General features: G+C 34.1%; 3 protein-coding genes across 3 annotated transcripts; 2 read left to right on the top strand and 1 right to left on the bottom strand.

Annotated features, from left to right (window-relative positions):
• The first annotated feature begins 4032 nt into the window (after positions 1 to 4032).
• Positions 4033 to 4607, top strand: LOC129949813 (uncharacterized). The gene is made up of 4 exons (XM_056061473.1): positions 4033 to 4174; positions 4230 to 4298; positions 4379 to 4441; positions 4507 to 4607. Exons 1-4 carry the CDS (start codon positions 4096 to 4098, stop codon positions 4605 to 4607), a joined length of 312 nt encoding a protein of 103 aa, XP_055917448.1. The 5' UTR covers positions 4033 to 4095.
• A 2410-nt stretch (positions 4608 to 7017) lies between these two features.
• LOC129940341 (U6 small nuclear RNA (adenine-(43)-N(6))-methyltransferase) lies at positions 7018 to 8104 on the bottom strand. Its single transcript, XM_056048647.1, has 3 exons — positions 7936 to 8104; positions 7661 to 7871; positions 7018 to 7602 (listed from the first exon to the last, which is right to left on the bottom strand). The coding sequence occupies exons 1-3, from the start codon at positions 8038 to 8040 to the stop codon at positions 7025 to 7027; spliced, it is 894 nt and encodes a 297-aa protein (XP_055904622.1). The 5' UTR covers positions 8041 to 8104; the 3' UTR covers positions 7018 to 7024.
• Positions 8105 to 11762: 3658 nt separating this feature from the next.
• LOC129941175 (DNA-directed RNA polymerases I, II, and III subunit RPABC4) lies at positions 11763 to 12317 on the top strand. The gene is made up of 3 exons (XM_056049742.1): positions 11763 to 11945; positions 12028 to 12120; positions 12196 to 12317. The coding sequence occupies exons 1-3, from the start codon at positions 11885 to 11887 to the stop codon at positions 12216 to 12218; spliced, it is 177 nt and encodes a 58-aa protein (XP_055905717.1). The 5' UTR covers positions 11763 to 11884; the 3' UTR covers positions 12219 to 12317.
• The last annotated feature ends 2417 nt before the right edge of the window (positions 12318 to 14734 follow it).

The following is a 14734-nucleotide window of genomic DNA, read 5'->3' as shown; positions in this document are numbered from 1 at the left end:
CCACTCCTCAGGCAAGCTACAAATCCATCCAGATTTGTTTTTCGTATTGTTAAGAAATATTTCTAATTTCTTTTTCAATTTTTCATAGAACCCTTCTTCACAAAACATTAAATGGAATTATGCAGAAAATAAATAAAACAAAATGTAATAAAGTTAAGCTTTCGGTTGAATTAAAACAAAACATGAACTGCTGTCATTTTGACATTAGTAGACTTGATTTGACTTGACCTATCCAAAGAGCAGGCTTTGACGACATGACATAAGGTAGTTGAACGTAAGGCATGTTTTAGTACCTGGTTGGCCAGCAGCCAATTAAGGCGCCAATTATAGCTATCATTGGTTTTCATCATTAAAAACAAACATTGGAACTTTATTGACAGGTCGCTTATAGCTATCCTTAAAAATTTCTGTCATTGAAAAAAATTTCCTGATTGAAATCCAAAGAAACAAATTTTATTGATAGAAATATATCATTGGAATTGTGTGAAATTGGACCACAAATCAGTGGAACGATTTGTTTTACTTTTAAACATAAAAGTATCAGCTGTTTAGGAAAATGAATTTCCGATTGGAAAATAAAAAAATAAATTTTTATAGAAAAATAATTTAACTTTTTTTCTCAAAAAAATTCTTTGGGTTATTTCCGATTGAAAAGTATATAATTTTCATTTATAATCAAAGGGAATTACCGTCAAATATCGATTCAAAAATGTTTCCGGGTCGATTTTAACGATAGCTATAACTGGCCCCTAATACAGCTTTATTAAAAAGTTACTCAAGAAAATTGTGCTTAACATTCAAGTCAAGTCTTTTTATGTCAAAATATCAGCTGATCATATTTGTTGATTCAATTAAAAGCTGAACTTTATAAAGGTAATTTTTGTATTTACTGCTTAATTTTATTAAAATATAACGTAAAAGCGTTCTTTGTCATATTAGAAAATTAAAAATTTATTTAAAATGTTAATATTTTTTGTAGAAAAAAAGATATTAAATTAAATTATATTTGAAGCAGATTAAGATGATGGAAAAGTTTTTTGCCACCAAATTTCAAAGGATTTATTAATTGCTATTCGGGATAGTTCATCCAGCACGAGATTGAACAAAGCTCATGTGACGTTATTACATCGTTCCCAAACTCATTTACCCCGTTTACTAGAGTTGATTCAGGAATCGAATACGAATCGAGATTTCGATCCAGGTATATGGCGGCACTGAATGGAAAGATCAAATTTAAATGGATTTGAATTTACAATCTGGCTGTAAACTCGATTAAACAATTCTTCGATTCAAGAATACAAACATAACTACCCAGTTTACCCAGGAGAATTGAATCGGAATTGAATCAGCATTTAGCGCCGTATATACCTGGATCGGATCGAAATAGGATCACTCATACTCAGGTTACAAGAGGAGATCGAGGAATCGAATCAAAAATGTAGAAATTGTAGATAAAATAGAATAATACGTGCGTTTTGTTCGCATTTCATATATAGTAAAGTGAGAAATTCCCAACAAAACGATCCGCAGTGGCCAGATTTGTGTATTTAAAAATTGGTACAACTGAAAGAAGATCTGTCAAAAAGGGGGTTTGTTTGTAGACTACTACATTAACATGTGGTGTTGAAGCGAGCTTGAAGCTCGCGTTAATTCCTTATATACCTGAATCGAGTCTAGATTTATCTATTCTAAACTGAGATAAACCTTTTTTGGAAACATAGAAAAACATAAATATCTTTTCTATTGTTTTTTCTTGCAAAATAAGCCTAGTTAGTCCATTTTCACTAACAAAACTAAATAATATCAACAGTAATAGATTCGTTTTTTTTGGAAAACACACATGATTCGAAATGCAGAACTACTCAACGAACAGAGCCATCGAGATACAAATGCAATATCAATCGTACCAACATTTGAGAACGAAATCACATAACATCCATTCGAGGCTCGTATAAATGTCAAAAACTTAACTTTTATCGGTGTTATTCTCACTATGGATATTGTTTTTGTTATTCGTGTAAGATCCTACTTTACTATGGATAGATCCCAACAAAACACGGGTAATGACTACGACACAAAAACGCGTACCAAAATTTTTAAAAGAATTACTTTTAAGACGCCAATTATATCATTTAAAACAAACGTTGGAACTTTTTTGACAGATCGTTTATAGCTATGGGGCTGGTTGTAGCTATCAATAACATTTTTGATTGTAGTTTTTTAATATATTACAGATTTATTTCTAGCAAAAGATTGATGTAATAAGATAAATCCTGTATTCAAATATTTTTTTTTTCAAAAAGAAACAATGCATTTAAAGTTTTATTTAAATTATTAATTCATTTTAATAATTTTTAATTATGAAATTTCATTTTACTGAACAGCTAACTGCCATCTTAGTCGTTGAACTTTTACCCTTCTGGCTAAGTCTACGTCGCTGTACAGCCCGTACAGCTCGTCGTTGCATCTTCTGCTCCACTCCCCTTCGATGCATACGGGACCGTAGATCACACGAAGAACTTTGCTCTCGAAGCGACCCAAGGTGCTTTCATCCGCTTTTGTCATGGTCCATGCTTCTGCACCGTATAGCAACACTTTGGTCCCTCGAGAGAAGAATTTACCACTCAATTGCTTTCTTAGTCCAAAGAAACAGCGGTTAGCAAGAATTATTCTGCGTTTGAACTCAGCGCTGGTGTTGTTTTCTGCGTTTACAGCGGAGCCTAGGTAGACGAAGTCCTTGACTATCTATAAGTTATGTCTGTCGATGGTGACGTTTTGATCAAGACGTCGGTGTTGTATGTCCTTTTTTGACGACAGCCATGAACTTTATTTTGCCCTCATTTACCGTTAAATCCATTTTTGCCGCCTCTGCCTCAATAATCACAAAACCCCCCCTTGACATCACGCTGAGTTATGTCATGTCATCAGCATCTAGTAATTGGACAGACTTTTGAAAGATAGTGCCTCTAGTGTTGAGTTGACGTGTGAACTCTGCACTATTCTTTCAAGCACGATGTTAAAAAATCACATGACATCGAAAGCGTGAATTCTCCATGGTCATCCTGCACAAACGGACGAGTTCTTTTGTTTTTTCCAGGATCTGCCGTAATGTGAATATTTGATGAACTGTGGTTCCTGGTCTAAAATCACACTGATAAGGACATATCATTTTGTTGACGATGGGCTTTAGACGTTCACATATTACGGCAGAGAAGATTTAATAGGCGATGTTAAGTAGACTGATTCCTCTATAGTTGATGCAGTTTAGAGGGTCTCCTTTTTTCAGGATCGGATAAACAATACTGAGGTTCTATTCATCGGGCATGCTTTCTTTCAACCATATCTTACAGATAAGTTGGTGTATGCTCCTAACCAACTTATCTCCAGCTGCTTTATAGAGCTTGGCATTCAAGCCATCCGCTCCAACGGCTTTATTAGACTTGAGCTTAGATATGGAAATCTTTACTTCGTCTAAGTCGGGAGGACGGGATTGTTGGCTTTTGTCGCCTATGTTAAATGGAACATCCTGCCTGATAGCGGAATTCGGTTCGTCGTCGCCGTTATACAGTCTGCAGAAGTGGTCCTTCTATATCCTCAGCATTGACTGCGGTTCCACTATGATGTTTCCACTTTCGTCTTTGTAGTTTTGGGTTTTGAGAAAAACCTGTGGACGATTGTGTCCTCTTGAATGCACATGTCTACCATTTGAACATCAATGTAATTCCAGTATTGAGAAAATTAAACACAAGTATTCTAAACCAGGTCAATCGCAAGTGCAAAAAGTGGCTGCTGTGCACAGTGGAATCGAAAAATACTTAAAGGACTTGGAAGTTTACAGCCCCGTTTCTTTGATAAGGTTTCTGAACGGAATTAACTACAGCAAAATTAAGCTTAAGATTGCACAGCTTAAGAAAGAAGAATTTTTGAATTTTAATAAAGCTAGTCTGGGTCTTAAAATGGTACCTTTCAAAGATTGCAGACAAATCGAATATAAAAGCAATGACCGTCTTTCCTTGTAAAAAGTTAGTTGGCACTGATTTTGACGTTTCACAATCAGCTGTTGAAAAAATTTAAAAAAGATACAAACATTTCAAAATGAAACTTATTGTGCAGTATTTAGAAATAAATTACGAAATAGAGGCAGATGAAGAAATTTGCAATAAAATCTTAACAGGTAATGTTTTTTAAGTGCAATAAACAAAACAATTCACTTAACAATTTTGTTTCAGATCCAGTGTATGCCGCAGCATTCATGGAACAAAATTTGAGTGCACAAAATGCAGAACATACGGAGGAAGGTAAATTTGAGTTATTTTGAAAAATCTTAAATTATTTCAATGTAGTAAGCTAAAAAATATATCTAACAATATTATTACAGATTCAGTGTCTACTCCAACAAATCTTGATTATGCACAAGAAAACACAGGCAATATAGAGAAAGGTAAAATTAAATTGTCTCTTATTTAAAAAAAAGAATACCCTATTCATAAAGATTTAATTTTTTAGAATCTTCTTGGGAGCACCGCACCGTTCTTCTGTTTTTAGAAGAATGTAGCAGGCATAAACATGAGCTAAGAAACCCAAAAATCAGGCGCAGTAGTCTATAGGGTTCTTGACCGGCTGTTTTATTTGAATGTGACACCCATCTATCGCACCAACGATCCCGGGAATATAACCTCCTGATTTTTCTCGAAATACCTTCATTAGAATATTTATGTATGTGTTATTTCAAAATGATGAACTGAATTTGTCAAAAATTTTATGTACACATACCCGGGATATATCATTATATTGGCTTATTGATGGCCACTTAATGTATTGAGCCAAAAGGGAACACAACAAATCCAGAATCTCACAAAATGAATTGTGTGCTGAACTTGGTGCTAAATTGAAACGATCGCCAGATGACAAAAAACTCTCTTGTTTGCTTAAAGTCCAAATAGTATACAAAAGTTTTTTTTCCAACTGATGAACACACTTGAGATTTCCAATCTTTGTCATAAGATCCTTTAAAGAACTAATTAATAACATACTTATATAAACAAAAAAAAATTACCGAAAAACAACTTCGACTCATTCGAAAATGGCACCGGAATTCTTCTAAACTGTAATCTGGAATTACTACTTCATAATAGTTCGTATTCCTTACGCGATCTTCTTTAATGTTTTCTTGAAGTTGGTCAGATAAGGAACCCACTGCGAGGAGATCGTTTACGACAATCACAGCTCTAGCTATTTGGCAAATATATGAAGTGTCTTAAATTGACCACAATTAAACTATTTTACATACCTATGACTTCATCTTCTTCCGAATCGCTCATTTTATCTAATTTTTTGTATTTGTTTTTATTTAATTTAAAAATATTGTTGTTATTTGTTTAAAATTCTTAAAACTTTCTCAAATGTTTCCGATTTTGCGTTTGTTTACTTTTGCATCTGTCATTAATATGACAGCTCAGGATTGACTAGCTTTGTAGTGAAGTTTTGCATTCACAAATCTAGTTGAATTTCGACTACGTAGCCACTAGCTTTTCGAATGCGACCATTATAAGTAGAGATGACAGAGTAGATTACGTCAGGTAATCTACTCGGTAAACTACGTGTAGTTAATTGAATAAACTACACTTTTGATTTGTTTCATTAACTACCCTACATTTGTTACGTGTGCTACCTTCACAAAAAACGTTGGAGATGGAGGCCCATGGCTATTGAGCTTCACGGCAGCATCTCTCCAAAACCGGTCAACATCTATACGGTTTACAGAAAAAACCCTTCACTACCTCCGGATTCTCCTCCATCAACCTTATCAGGATTTCTTTTTGTTCCCTATTTGTCCAATTTTAATGTGACTGTGCCCTTTATGAAATAACAAAAAAAAACTCGTCAATATAACCAATTTCGTTTAATTATAGTATAAAAATTGTTAAAACTTACATCTTTCTTCAGCTATTCACCAGAAAATATCTGAACGACACAAAAATGACATTTGGTTCGAATCACTCGAAAGTCAAAATTTACTTAGTTTTTTTTCTTTCGATTGAATCAGCAAACTTTCGAATCGTTCGAATCTTAAAATAAAATCTTCTCGAATTCGAATAACTTTCGATCGAAAACGAATCTCAAAATATGGGTGAGTGTTATAATACCTCGGATACCAATTATTCCCACTGACCTTCCATTCCAATTTAAAAGGGTTCAGTTTCCCGTCAAACTTAGCTTTGCTTTTACTATAAACAAGGCAAAAGGACACACATTACAGGTAGCAGGAGTGCATTTAGAAAACCCATGCTTCTCTCCTGGTCAACTTTATGTAGCCTGTTCACGTGTATTTAATGCCCGGAATTTGCACATATTTGCACCCGACGGGAAAACTTAGGTATAACATTGTCTATAAAAATATCTTAAATTAATACTTTGTATTTTATTTTTTTAAATTGTTAGATAGATCAGGATTATTTATTTTTGTTACGGTGAAATATATTTTAACATTTGTTGTTGCATTTCAATAAGCATATATTACCTAAAGCTATTGATTTAGCTATAATTTTATCAAAATTCCAACAATTCGTAACCATGACAATTGGTCAATTTTTTAAAATAATATTTGTCAACTATATAGTCAGGAAAAGAAAGAGGTTGTTAAAAATATTCACAATATAACCATTTTTTACTAGAATAGTAAGCTACAGAGGAAAATTTATTTGGAAAAGCAACAATTAATTTGTATTTAAATAAACTTTCTGAAATAGTTAGAAATTGTTTTCATATAACTTTACTTCTAAAAGTTGGAACTAAGAAAAATTTCCAAAACATGAATTATATGTTTGCCCCAGTAGAACCCTCCAAGTTTTGTGTTCAGTTGAAATTTGTACTTTGATAATAAATTTATTTATACTTACCTATACAATACAATCATGACCTAAGTGGGCATTGTCTAACTTTAAAAATGCAATAATAACAAGAACAACATTTATAGCTAAAAATAAAAATCTTATTTTTTAATTTTTCAAACACAAACAAGTTATCAGCTCTTCACTTTTGAAAGATCATTGTTCGCCTCCAAAGACCACGCTACACCCCATCTGGTGGTGTTGCCTTGACAAAATTCAGTTGTAATAAAATTCAAAATATTATAACTTTTTAAAAACTCCGAAATTATTGGAACACTACTTTTGTGACCCAACATTGTGCTGAAGACTCTCACTTGATTTGAGAACTTTTGGCTTTCTTCCACTATTCTTTTTACAAAAGCCACTTCCCCTCCTTCGCAGTAAAGTTCATCTGGTTTTCCAGTTTGGCAGTTTTTTGGTTCTTTGCGTTTGTCAGGGTTTCGATCTAGTTTAGTATTTCTTTCATTGCTGTCAAAAAATGGAGGATTACACAAACAGAAGTCGAATACTTCATCTGGTTTAGCAGTGAGAAAATCACTTAATATCACATTTTTTTCGACTTGAGGGAAAATCTGTATCAATTGTTCTAAATTATTTGATTTTACATTTTCAGTTGCAAATTGAATGTTTGTGGCATTTGCTTCGACAGCACTCATCTTCCATCTGTTCTTTTTTGCTGCCAGGAGGGCGTATATGCATGATGAACCACAACCTACAAGGTTAACACATTAGGTTATCACATTGTCCCAAATGTAAAGCAGAGCACTTACCAATGTCGATTCCATGAATGTTGGTCACGTCCAGAGCTGCTAGAATATCTTCAATCCAAAGAATATAATTTAAACGTAGAGGTAAGGTGGGAATCAGGCTATTTGGAGCGAATTCCACTTTCAAATCAAAATAATGTTGAAGCAATGTGGCTGTCAAGGCTTGAAGAGTCTTTTCACTTTTCAGGTCGATGATAACTTTACCATTAAGGGCCTAAGAGTGCAGATTTTCAATAAACATTCTGAAGTTAAGTTCTTGGTACAACTAATCAACTTACAAGCTTACAAACTCTACGAAAGTTTGAATATTTTATAGCCAAATCAGTGTAATCTGGTGCTGTGATGAACACATTCCTCGGATGCATGCTATTGTTGCGTGACATTATTTTAAAAGTTGTTTTTATTCTTAAATAAATTTAAAAAAAAAAAATAAAGATATCAGCAGAATCAAACGTTTTCGAAAATGTTTATTTTTATTTACATTTCAGACGTCAAAAACTGACATATCAATTGTTACTCAAACTTCATTTTTAAGGCACTGTCCACATTTAAGGTTTGTTAGGGTTCGGCAATAAAATAATATTTGATTGTTACTACTTATCATATATTATTCTGTAGGTGCTTTCATACGCATCAGTTCAAGCAACTTATTTTGTTTTGACGTCTATAACATATGGCCTTGTTATAATGTCTCTGTTGAGAAAGGGACAGAGATTTTTACATGAAGTAGAAGTTATTCATTGTTCACGCTGTAGGACAATTTGTTCATATGTCAAAATCATATTTCTTACTTCACTTCACTTGTGTTTAGTATTAAGGTAAAGGTTTGGCTTTGTTGACTCATTTGGATTTTCGGCAAGGCAAAAATCAACGAGTCCGAGGTAAAGAGCCAAGGTTCTGCTCTGTGGTGTATTGGTAATCAACGAATCAAGTAGTTCCCTCTGTTTACACAATCATATCTCACCATATAAAAACTATCTAACTATAGCACCACCTCATACAAAAATTTAAGAAACCGAGTCCCTAATGTGTCTTTTCGTCTCTTTTCTTTGGGTGGGTCAGTTAAATAAATAAATTGGGTGGCGCAACAGTCCGTTTGAGAACTAGGGCCTAGTGACTTGCAACTCTCAACCATTCCTGTGTGCGAGCACTGTTGTCAGGGATGGAAGGGACCTACAGTTTAAAACTCAATCCGAACGGCAAATTTGAGAAAGCACTTTTCATGACAAGAATTACTCTTGGAGAATTTGTCAATTCCTCGCAAGAGGCAGTACCCGTGAAAAACTTTAGGTGGCATAGGCAAGGATCGAACCCAAGACCCCTCGCATGACAGTCCAACGCACTAACCAACATGCCACGGGTACTAGGGGTGAGCCAGTTGCTAACTTTTATTACATGGAATTATCATCAAATACCAAATTTGCACCGGATTCAAATGGCTCTGGGCCAATTGGCTCGATCGTTTATGTCCAGTTTATAAAGTGTCTGACAAAAAAGTTATTTAGGATGTGTAATATGTTTTTCACCCCAAACAAACGAAAACATACATCGAAAACTCAAGTTTTCCCATACATTTTTGGTAAACCACAAGTTTTATATAAAACCTCCCGAAACTTGTTCATAGTTCGTAATGACTTGTTCATAGTTCGTAATGACGTTTCCAAGGGATACGTCTTCGAACTCATCGCCAAAAATATGTTCGATGCTTTTGCTTACTACCTGGAGAAAGACTGCGGTCACTATGTTCAATCACAAGATTTGGGAGGAATGAAAAAGGGAGAATAAGTATGAAAGAAAATCTCTGGTAGAAGCGGGATAGGAAAATTTGCGTCAAAATATTCCACAATGTGGGAATCGTTGTTCCAGTCGGCTATCGCTCCTTGATGGACAGCGATGCTAACATCAAGAAGATCATCAGAAGAAACCATGGAGAAATTGCAGCCCGTCACTACTGCTTCAGTGATAGCTCAGGATGAGATTGAGTTTGGTACGAATCTGGAACTAGGAATTGACCTTTTCTGCTCTGGCCATAAGGCCCTACACTAAATCGTTAAGAATCTTCTTTTCCCCGCTTATAAGTTGCTCGGACGGCCACAACATATGGCGTTTCTGAAGGCACATTTGGCCTTAGTGAATTTTTCTGACCGGTTGAAGTGAACAAAAAGGATAGCAGCAGCCAAGCGAGCTTGTAGTTCTTATTGGTTCATGTCGCGAGCCCATTACACCCGACCCCAGAACTTCAGTTGAAACTCTTCTTCGAGACGAGCTAGTGTTACGGCCTTGTCGGCACTGATATGCAGCTCTGTCACAGCACAGAAAAGGATGATCGACTTAAAGTTGTCGACGGCAAAGACAAATCATAAGGAGAATGTTTGCACTTCAAGGTTATAGCACATTTTTACTGTGTATTTTCGTTTTATGTTCGTATCGAAACATTTGTTAAACCACTCAATGCCAGATTCCCATTCGTTCTTTTTTAGCTCGTATAGATCTTTGTATTGAAATTATGAACTGCAAATCAACCTTAAGATTCAGTTCTGTATCTATTATCTGAACATACCTTGTATCTTTTTTATCGAAACACACCTTTTAGTATTCTTACATTTTGAATTGTTTCATTCTCTTTTTGGCGCTTCTCGCTTTATTTTATATTCAATTAAAAGTATTTTGTAATTAAAAGTAAAAGCGTTTCCTTTCATTATTTATTCCTTGGATTTTTATCAAATCCCTTCACTTTGTCTTCCTGAAAATCAACTTGATAAGTTCATGATCCTTAAGTTCATTGCAGAATATATCCAAAGCTCTGCGGCGCAGTATGAAATGTTGTTTAAAATACTCATCATCGTTTACTAACATTTCACATTCCCAAAAAGAGCTGGTACGTACCTGCATTAAATATTTATATACATGCATAGCTACTTATTAATTGAATTGTTATAACAAGCTATAACCTTTGTCTAATTTGAATTGGTTGGAATTAATTTTATTTTCACAAACTTTTTATTCACAAATTTGTTTATCAATACAAAATTTGACAGCCGGATTTAAACAAATTTAAATGTCAAATGAAAACGTGTAAATGTTTGGTCTTAACGATTTTCGGGTTTTCGAAAACATTTTGCCGAAAACGCGGTTTTGGTGCGAAAAGCCTATAAGGTTGAGGTCTAAGCTGGTTTTCATCATTGAAACCAATCATTAAAATTTTTAACTAGTCCTTGAACAAATTTCTCTGAAATTCGGCTAATTATTTTCTGACAGGAAAATGTTATTAAAATTGTATATACTTGAAACATAAATCAGTGGAATTGACAGTTTAGTCAAAAAATAATAATCAACGAGTACATATTTTGTATTTCTAACCAAAAGGAAACATTGATTGGTTTAAATAAAAGCTCTAGTTGGTGCCTGAAGCATTAATACAATATTTTTTACAATGCGTTACAAAGAACTTTGAAGTAATTGATGGTAACTTTAAAAGTTGCAGTTTTGTTTCAATGTGTACTCACAATTTTCATAAATTCTCCCGAAATTTTCCTCTTTCAAAAAAATTCTGTAGTGCAAGGTTAGCCTTAAAAAAATTTCATTCACCATTAAGCATTATTCACATGAGCACGACCAACGAATGAACGAATATTCGTCGATTTTGACATTTCTTTCACATGAGAGTTTTTAATTCTTCGCGAATAAAGTTTGACTTTGATCACCAAAACCAAAACAAGAATGAATTTTTTAGGTTAAGTACGCGCGATTATTTTATTCGTTGCGAGTGTGGATAATGTGGAACGCGAATAAAGTTTGACAGTTTGTATCTACTTCAATTTTTTTCGCGACGAATAAATTTGTTTTCTTAAATTTATTAAAATATGATATCGAAGTAGGCATTATTAATCAAATAGAAACTATATTTCTATCGTTTTGTTAAGAATTTGTGTGGAAATATGTCTTCAAACGTATATAAACTCACATTTTGTAAGTCATTCGTCGTTCGTTGGTCGCGCTCATGTGAATGCTGCTTTATCTCGACCTTAATTACATCACTCAAATATAAAATCGAACAAACTTTCCGGCCCATCCGTATTCCGTCATTGCCGTCCCTGTGCTGTCATTTCACAAAATTAAAAAAGTGTGTTTTCTTAAAAGCGGTTCGAAATTTTGGTTGTTTGTTTGAATTGAAATAATTAAAGTTTCCCGCATAGAAAAAACTTAAAAAATAAAATAATTATTAAAATGTCTGAAACAAGCTCCAAAGACACTGTTTTAAAAACAGCCATGACTTACATTTGTGGAGGTAATTAACTACGTTCAATGTGAAAACATGAAGCACACGCTTGTTTTCAAGATTAATTCATTTTTGTTTTGAAAATTTCTAGAATGCCATCATGAGAACGAAATGCGTCCTAGAGATCCTATTCGTTGCCGTGAATGTGGTTACAGAATTATGTACAAAAAACGTACAAAACGATGTAAGTCTAAGATAAATTATTCGGTTTTGTCTTGAACTTGAAAGTACCTTTAATAATGGTGTTTCTTATTTTCAGTGGTCGTTTTTGATGCTCGATGAAAGAGGATGGGAATGTTTTTCGAATGCTGGAAAGTTGGAGTAGTTATAAGTTTGTAACTAAAAATTATTTTAAATAAAGTTTGAATAGTTTTGATCGAATATTTACTTCATATTTTGTATCTTTTATTGGTGTCGCTATAAAAGTGATGGGAAATCTTTGGCTAAAAGTGAGTTGGAGGGCAAAGTTTTAACTTGCACAATCCGCTTGAACTGAAGACAGACTTTTTAATTTTGTTTCTCCAAATATGGAGTTGATGCTAACTACTCCCTTAAGATGTTAGGAAAAGAAGTTTGTTTTTGATTCAGGTAAATAGGTACAAAGACAATTTTAAACCGACGTTTAGAATACGGCCTAACCCCACTAGTAGCAGCTTAAGGACGAGAATTTTTAAGATGTGCATCAAATTTTTTAGATTCTGTGGAAAAAATTAAACAAAAAGTCGGTTAACGCAAACTCCCAACTAGACGAAAAAAGGAAAGTTATGTGACTGAGTTTTCAAGACTTCTATAAGCGGAAAAAAAAACGGATCAAGTTTCAGACGAAAAACAAATTCAATCATCGCGCAAAAATCAAAACTATTACAATTTTCGAAAACTTCTGTCCTTCACATTAAGAAAAAGTAAAAATATCGATGTACCATCAATAAAAAAAGGACGGAAACGCCTACTTACTGACTTGGATGCTAGAAAAATGAAAAGGGAGTTGAGAAGTTGTGGACCTAAAACACCTAAGCGGGCAATTAAAAACATAGAAAAGTCAGTTAGTAAATGGACTGCACGCTGGGCACTCAAAAGAATTGGATTAACCGCTAAAGAGAAACCAAAGAAGCCTCTGCTTTTAGTGAAAAATACTAAGGCCAAGCTATCTATTTCTAAAAAGCGCAAACGGGACGAAGGTCAATAGAATAGGAACCGATGGTAGAGCTTTTTTATTGGTCACTTCCTGGAGAAGGACTTCAACAACATCAAGCTCAGAAGCCCGTTTAACTTGGAGGAGGATCGTTGATGGGCTAGGACTGTTTCTCGTGGAACTCTGTCGGATCTTTAGTAAAAATCGATGGCATCATGAAAAAAGAAAATTATTTGGATATTTTGAAGACAAATTTACCACCTTTTACTACATCAATGGGCTACAATGAGTGTGAAATAACTTTTCAGCAGGACTGAGATCCCAGTTGAAAATGTATGGTCAGTTGTGAAATGACAGTTTAGGCAGCACAAAAATCACCCCTCGAATATTCATGAGCTTTGGCAACAAATAGAGTTGAAATGGAGTCATATTCCAGGATAAGTTCTTCATGATTTGGTGGAAAGTATGCCTAAGCGTTGCTTACAAATAATAAAAGTAAAGAATTATGGACTAAATACTAAAAAAAGATTTTTTTTTTAAACGTGCATAATTAAACAAGTCGAAAAATGAATTAAATAATTTTTGTGTTTCGTAAAATGTGGCCGACAAAAGTCTACGTACGACCACTATTTCCCCATCATGGTGAATTGGAAACCAATTTAAGCAAATGTAATGATACAGTTTTGTTTAAAAGGTTTTTTAATTTTATTTAGGTATAAAAAATACAAAAAAATGATTAACAAAAGTCTACGTAACATATGTAAACTAACATAAAAATGGTCTTCAAGTCTTAAGTTTTTAAGTAAATCAATATTTTGTGGGGCCACCACGGGATTGCCATTCTTCTCTTTAAGCTAATATTATGTTTTCGGATTTTTCGCTGTAAAATCTCCCACAAGTGCTCAATAACATTCAAGTCCGGGCTTTTTGTCGGTGTGTACAGTTGTCGAGGAGCAAGGTATAGAAGCCAATCTTTCACAATCAGAGCCGTGTGCTTGGGATCGTTATCTTGTTGAAAAATCCAACTCTGCCCAAGACTTAAAGTATCAACAGATGGTTTCAAATTTTGTTCTAAAAGGGATTTGTACTGAAAGCTATCCATGTTACCCTCAATAAACACTAATTTTCCTGCTCCACTTGCGCCACACTTGTTTTCTCCCATCACTTCCAAATAATGTTGTACTTCGATTCATCAATGAACAAAACTCATTTCCAGAAGTTCCTGTCCTTTTCAATATGCTTTTGGGCGAATTACAAACGAAGTTTTCGATTTTTATCGCTTATAAAGGTTTTGTTTTTTACTAGGAGTTCTGCTGTGGTAACCTTTTTTATTCAAGGCTCGTTGGATAGTGCGTGGATGCACAATAGTTTCCGATCTTGTTGCGAGGTCTTGGGCCAATGTTGTGGCATTAACTTTTGGATTTTTCTTAACTTCTTTTAAGATGAAGCTTATTTCTCTTCGATTGAGCTTTTTCAACTGTGCCAGTTCTATTAAAGTTACTAAATATGGTTTGAATTGTAGATTTACTTAAGTTTAATAGCTTTGCTACACCACCAAAAGATTTTCCTTCGTTTCTATCTTTTCGGATATTAATTGAAATTTCTTTGCGAGAAGCCATTATTGAAATTAAAAATGTATTGAAACTGTTTAAACTTCGACTGCATA

This window comes from Eupeodes corollae, chromosome 1 (assembly GCF_945859685.1).
Source record: "Eupeodes corollae chromosome 1, idEupCoro1.1, whole genome shotgun sequence".
NCBI lineage: Eukaryota > Metazoa > Arthropoda > Insecta > Diptera > Syrphidae > Eupeodes > Eupeodes corollae.
The sequence above is the reverse complement of the archived record's forward strand: the minus strand, read 5'-3'. Positions and strand labels throughout refer to the sequence as shown.

Bases quoted from the DNA above. Each gene is read 5' to 3' on its own strand.
- LOC129949813 (XM_056061473.1), top strand. From the start codon at position 4,096: ATGAAACTTATTGTGCAGTATTTAGAAATAAATTACGAAATAGAGGCA. The intron at 4,175-4,229 runs GTAATGTTTTTT...ATTTTGTTTCAG, and splicing joins TTGCAATAAAATCTTAACAG to ATCCAGTGTATGCCGCAGCA. The intron at 4,442-4,506 runs GTAAAATTAAAT...TTAATTTTTTAG, and splicing joins CACAGGCAATATAGAGAAAG to AATCTTCTTGGGAGCACCGC.
- LOC129940341 (XM_056048647.1), bottom strand. From the start codon at position 8,040: ATGTCACGCAACAATAGCATGCATCCGAGGAATGTGTTCATCACAGCA. The intron at 7,872-7,935 runs GTAAGTTGATTA...CTGCACTCTTAG, and splicing joins TTCGTAGAGTTTGTAAGCTT to GCCCTTAATGGTAAAGTTAT. The intron at 7,603-7,660 runs GTAAGTGCTCTG...TTAACCTTGTAG, and splicing joins CATTCATGGAATCGACATTG to GTTGTGGTTCATCATGCATA.
- LOC129941175 (XM_056049742.1), top strand. From the start codon at position 11,885: ATGTCTGAAACAAGCTCCAAAGACACTGTTTTAAAAACAGCCATGACT. The intron at 11,946-12,027 runs GTAATTAACTAC...GAAAATTTCTAG, and splicing joins CATGACTTACATTTGTGGAG to AATGCCATCATGAGAACGAA. The intron at 12,121-12,195 runs GTAAGTCTAAGA...TCTTATTTTCAG, and splicing joins CAAAAAACGTACAAAACGAT to TGGTCGTTTTTGATGCTCGA.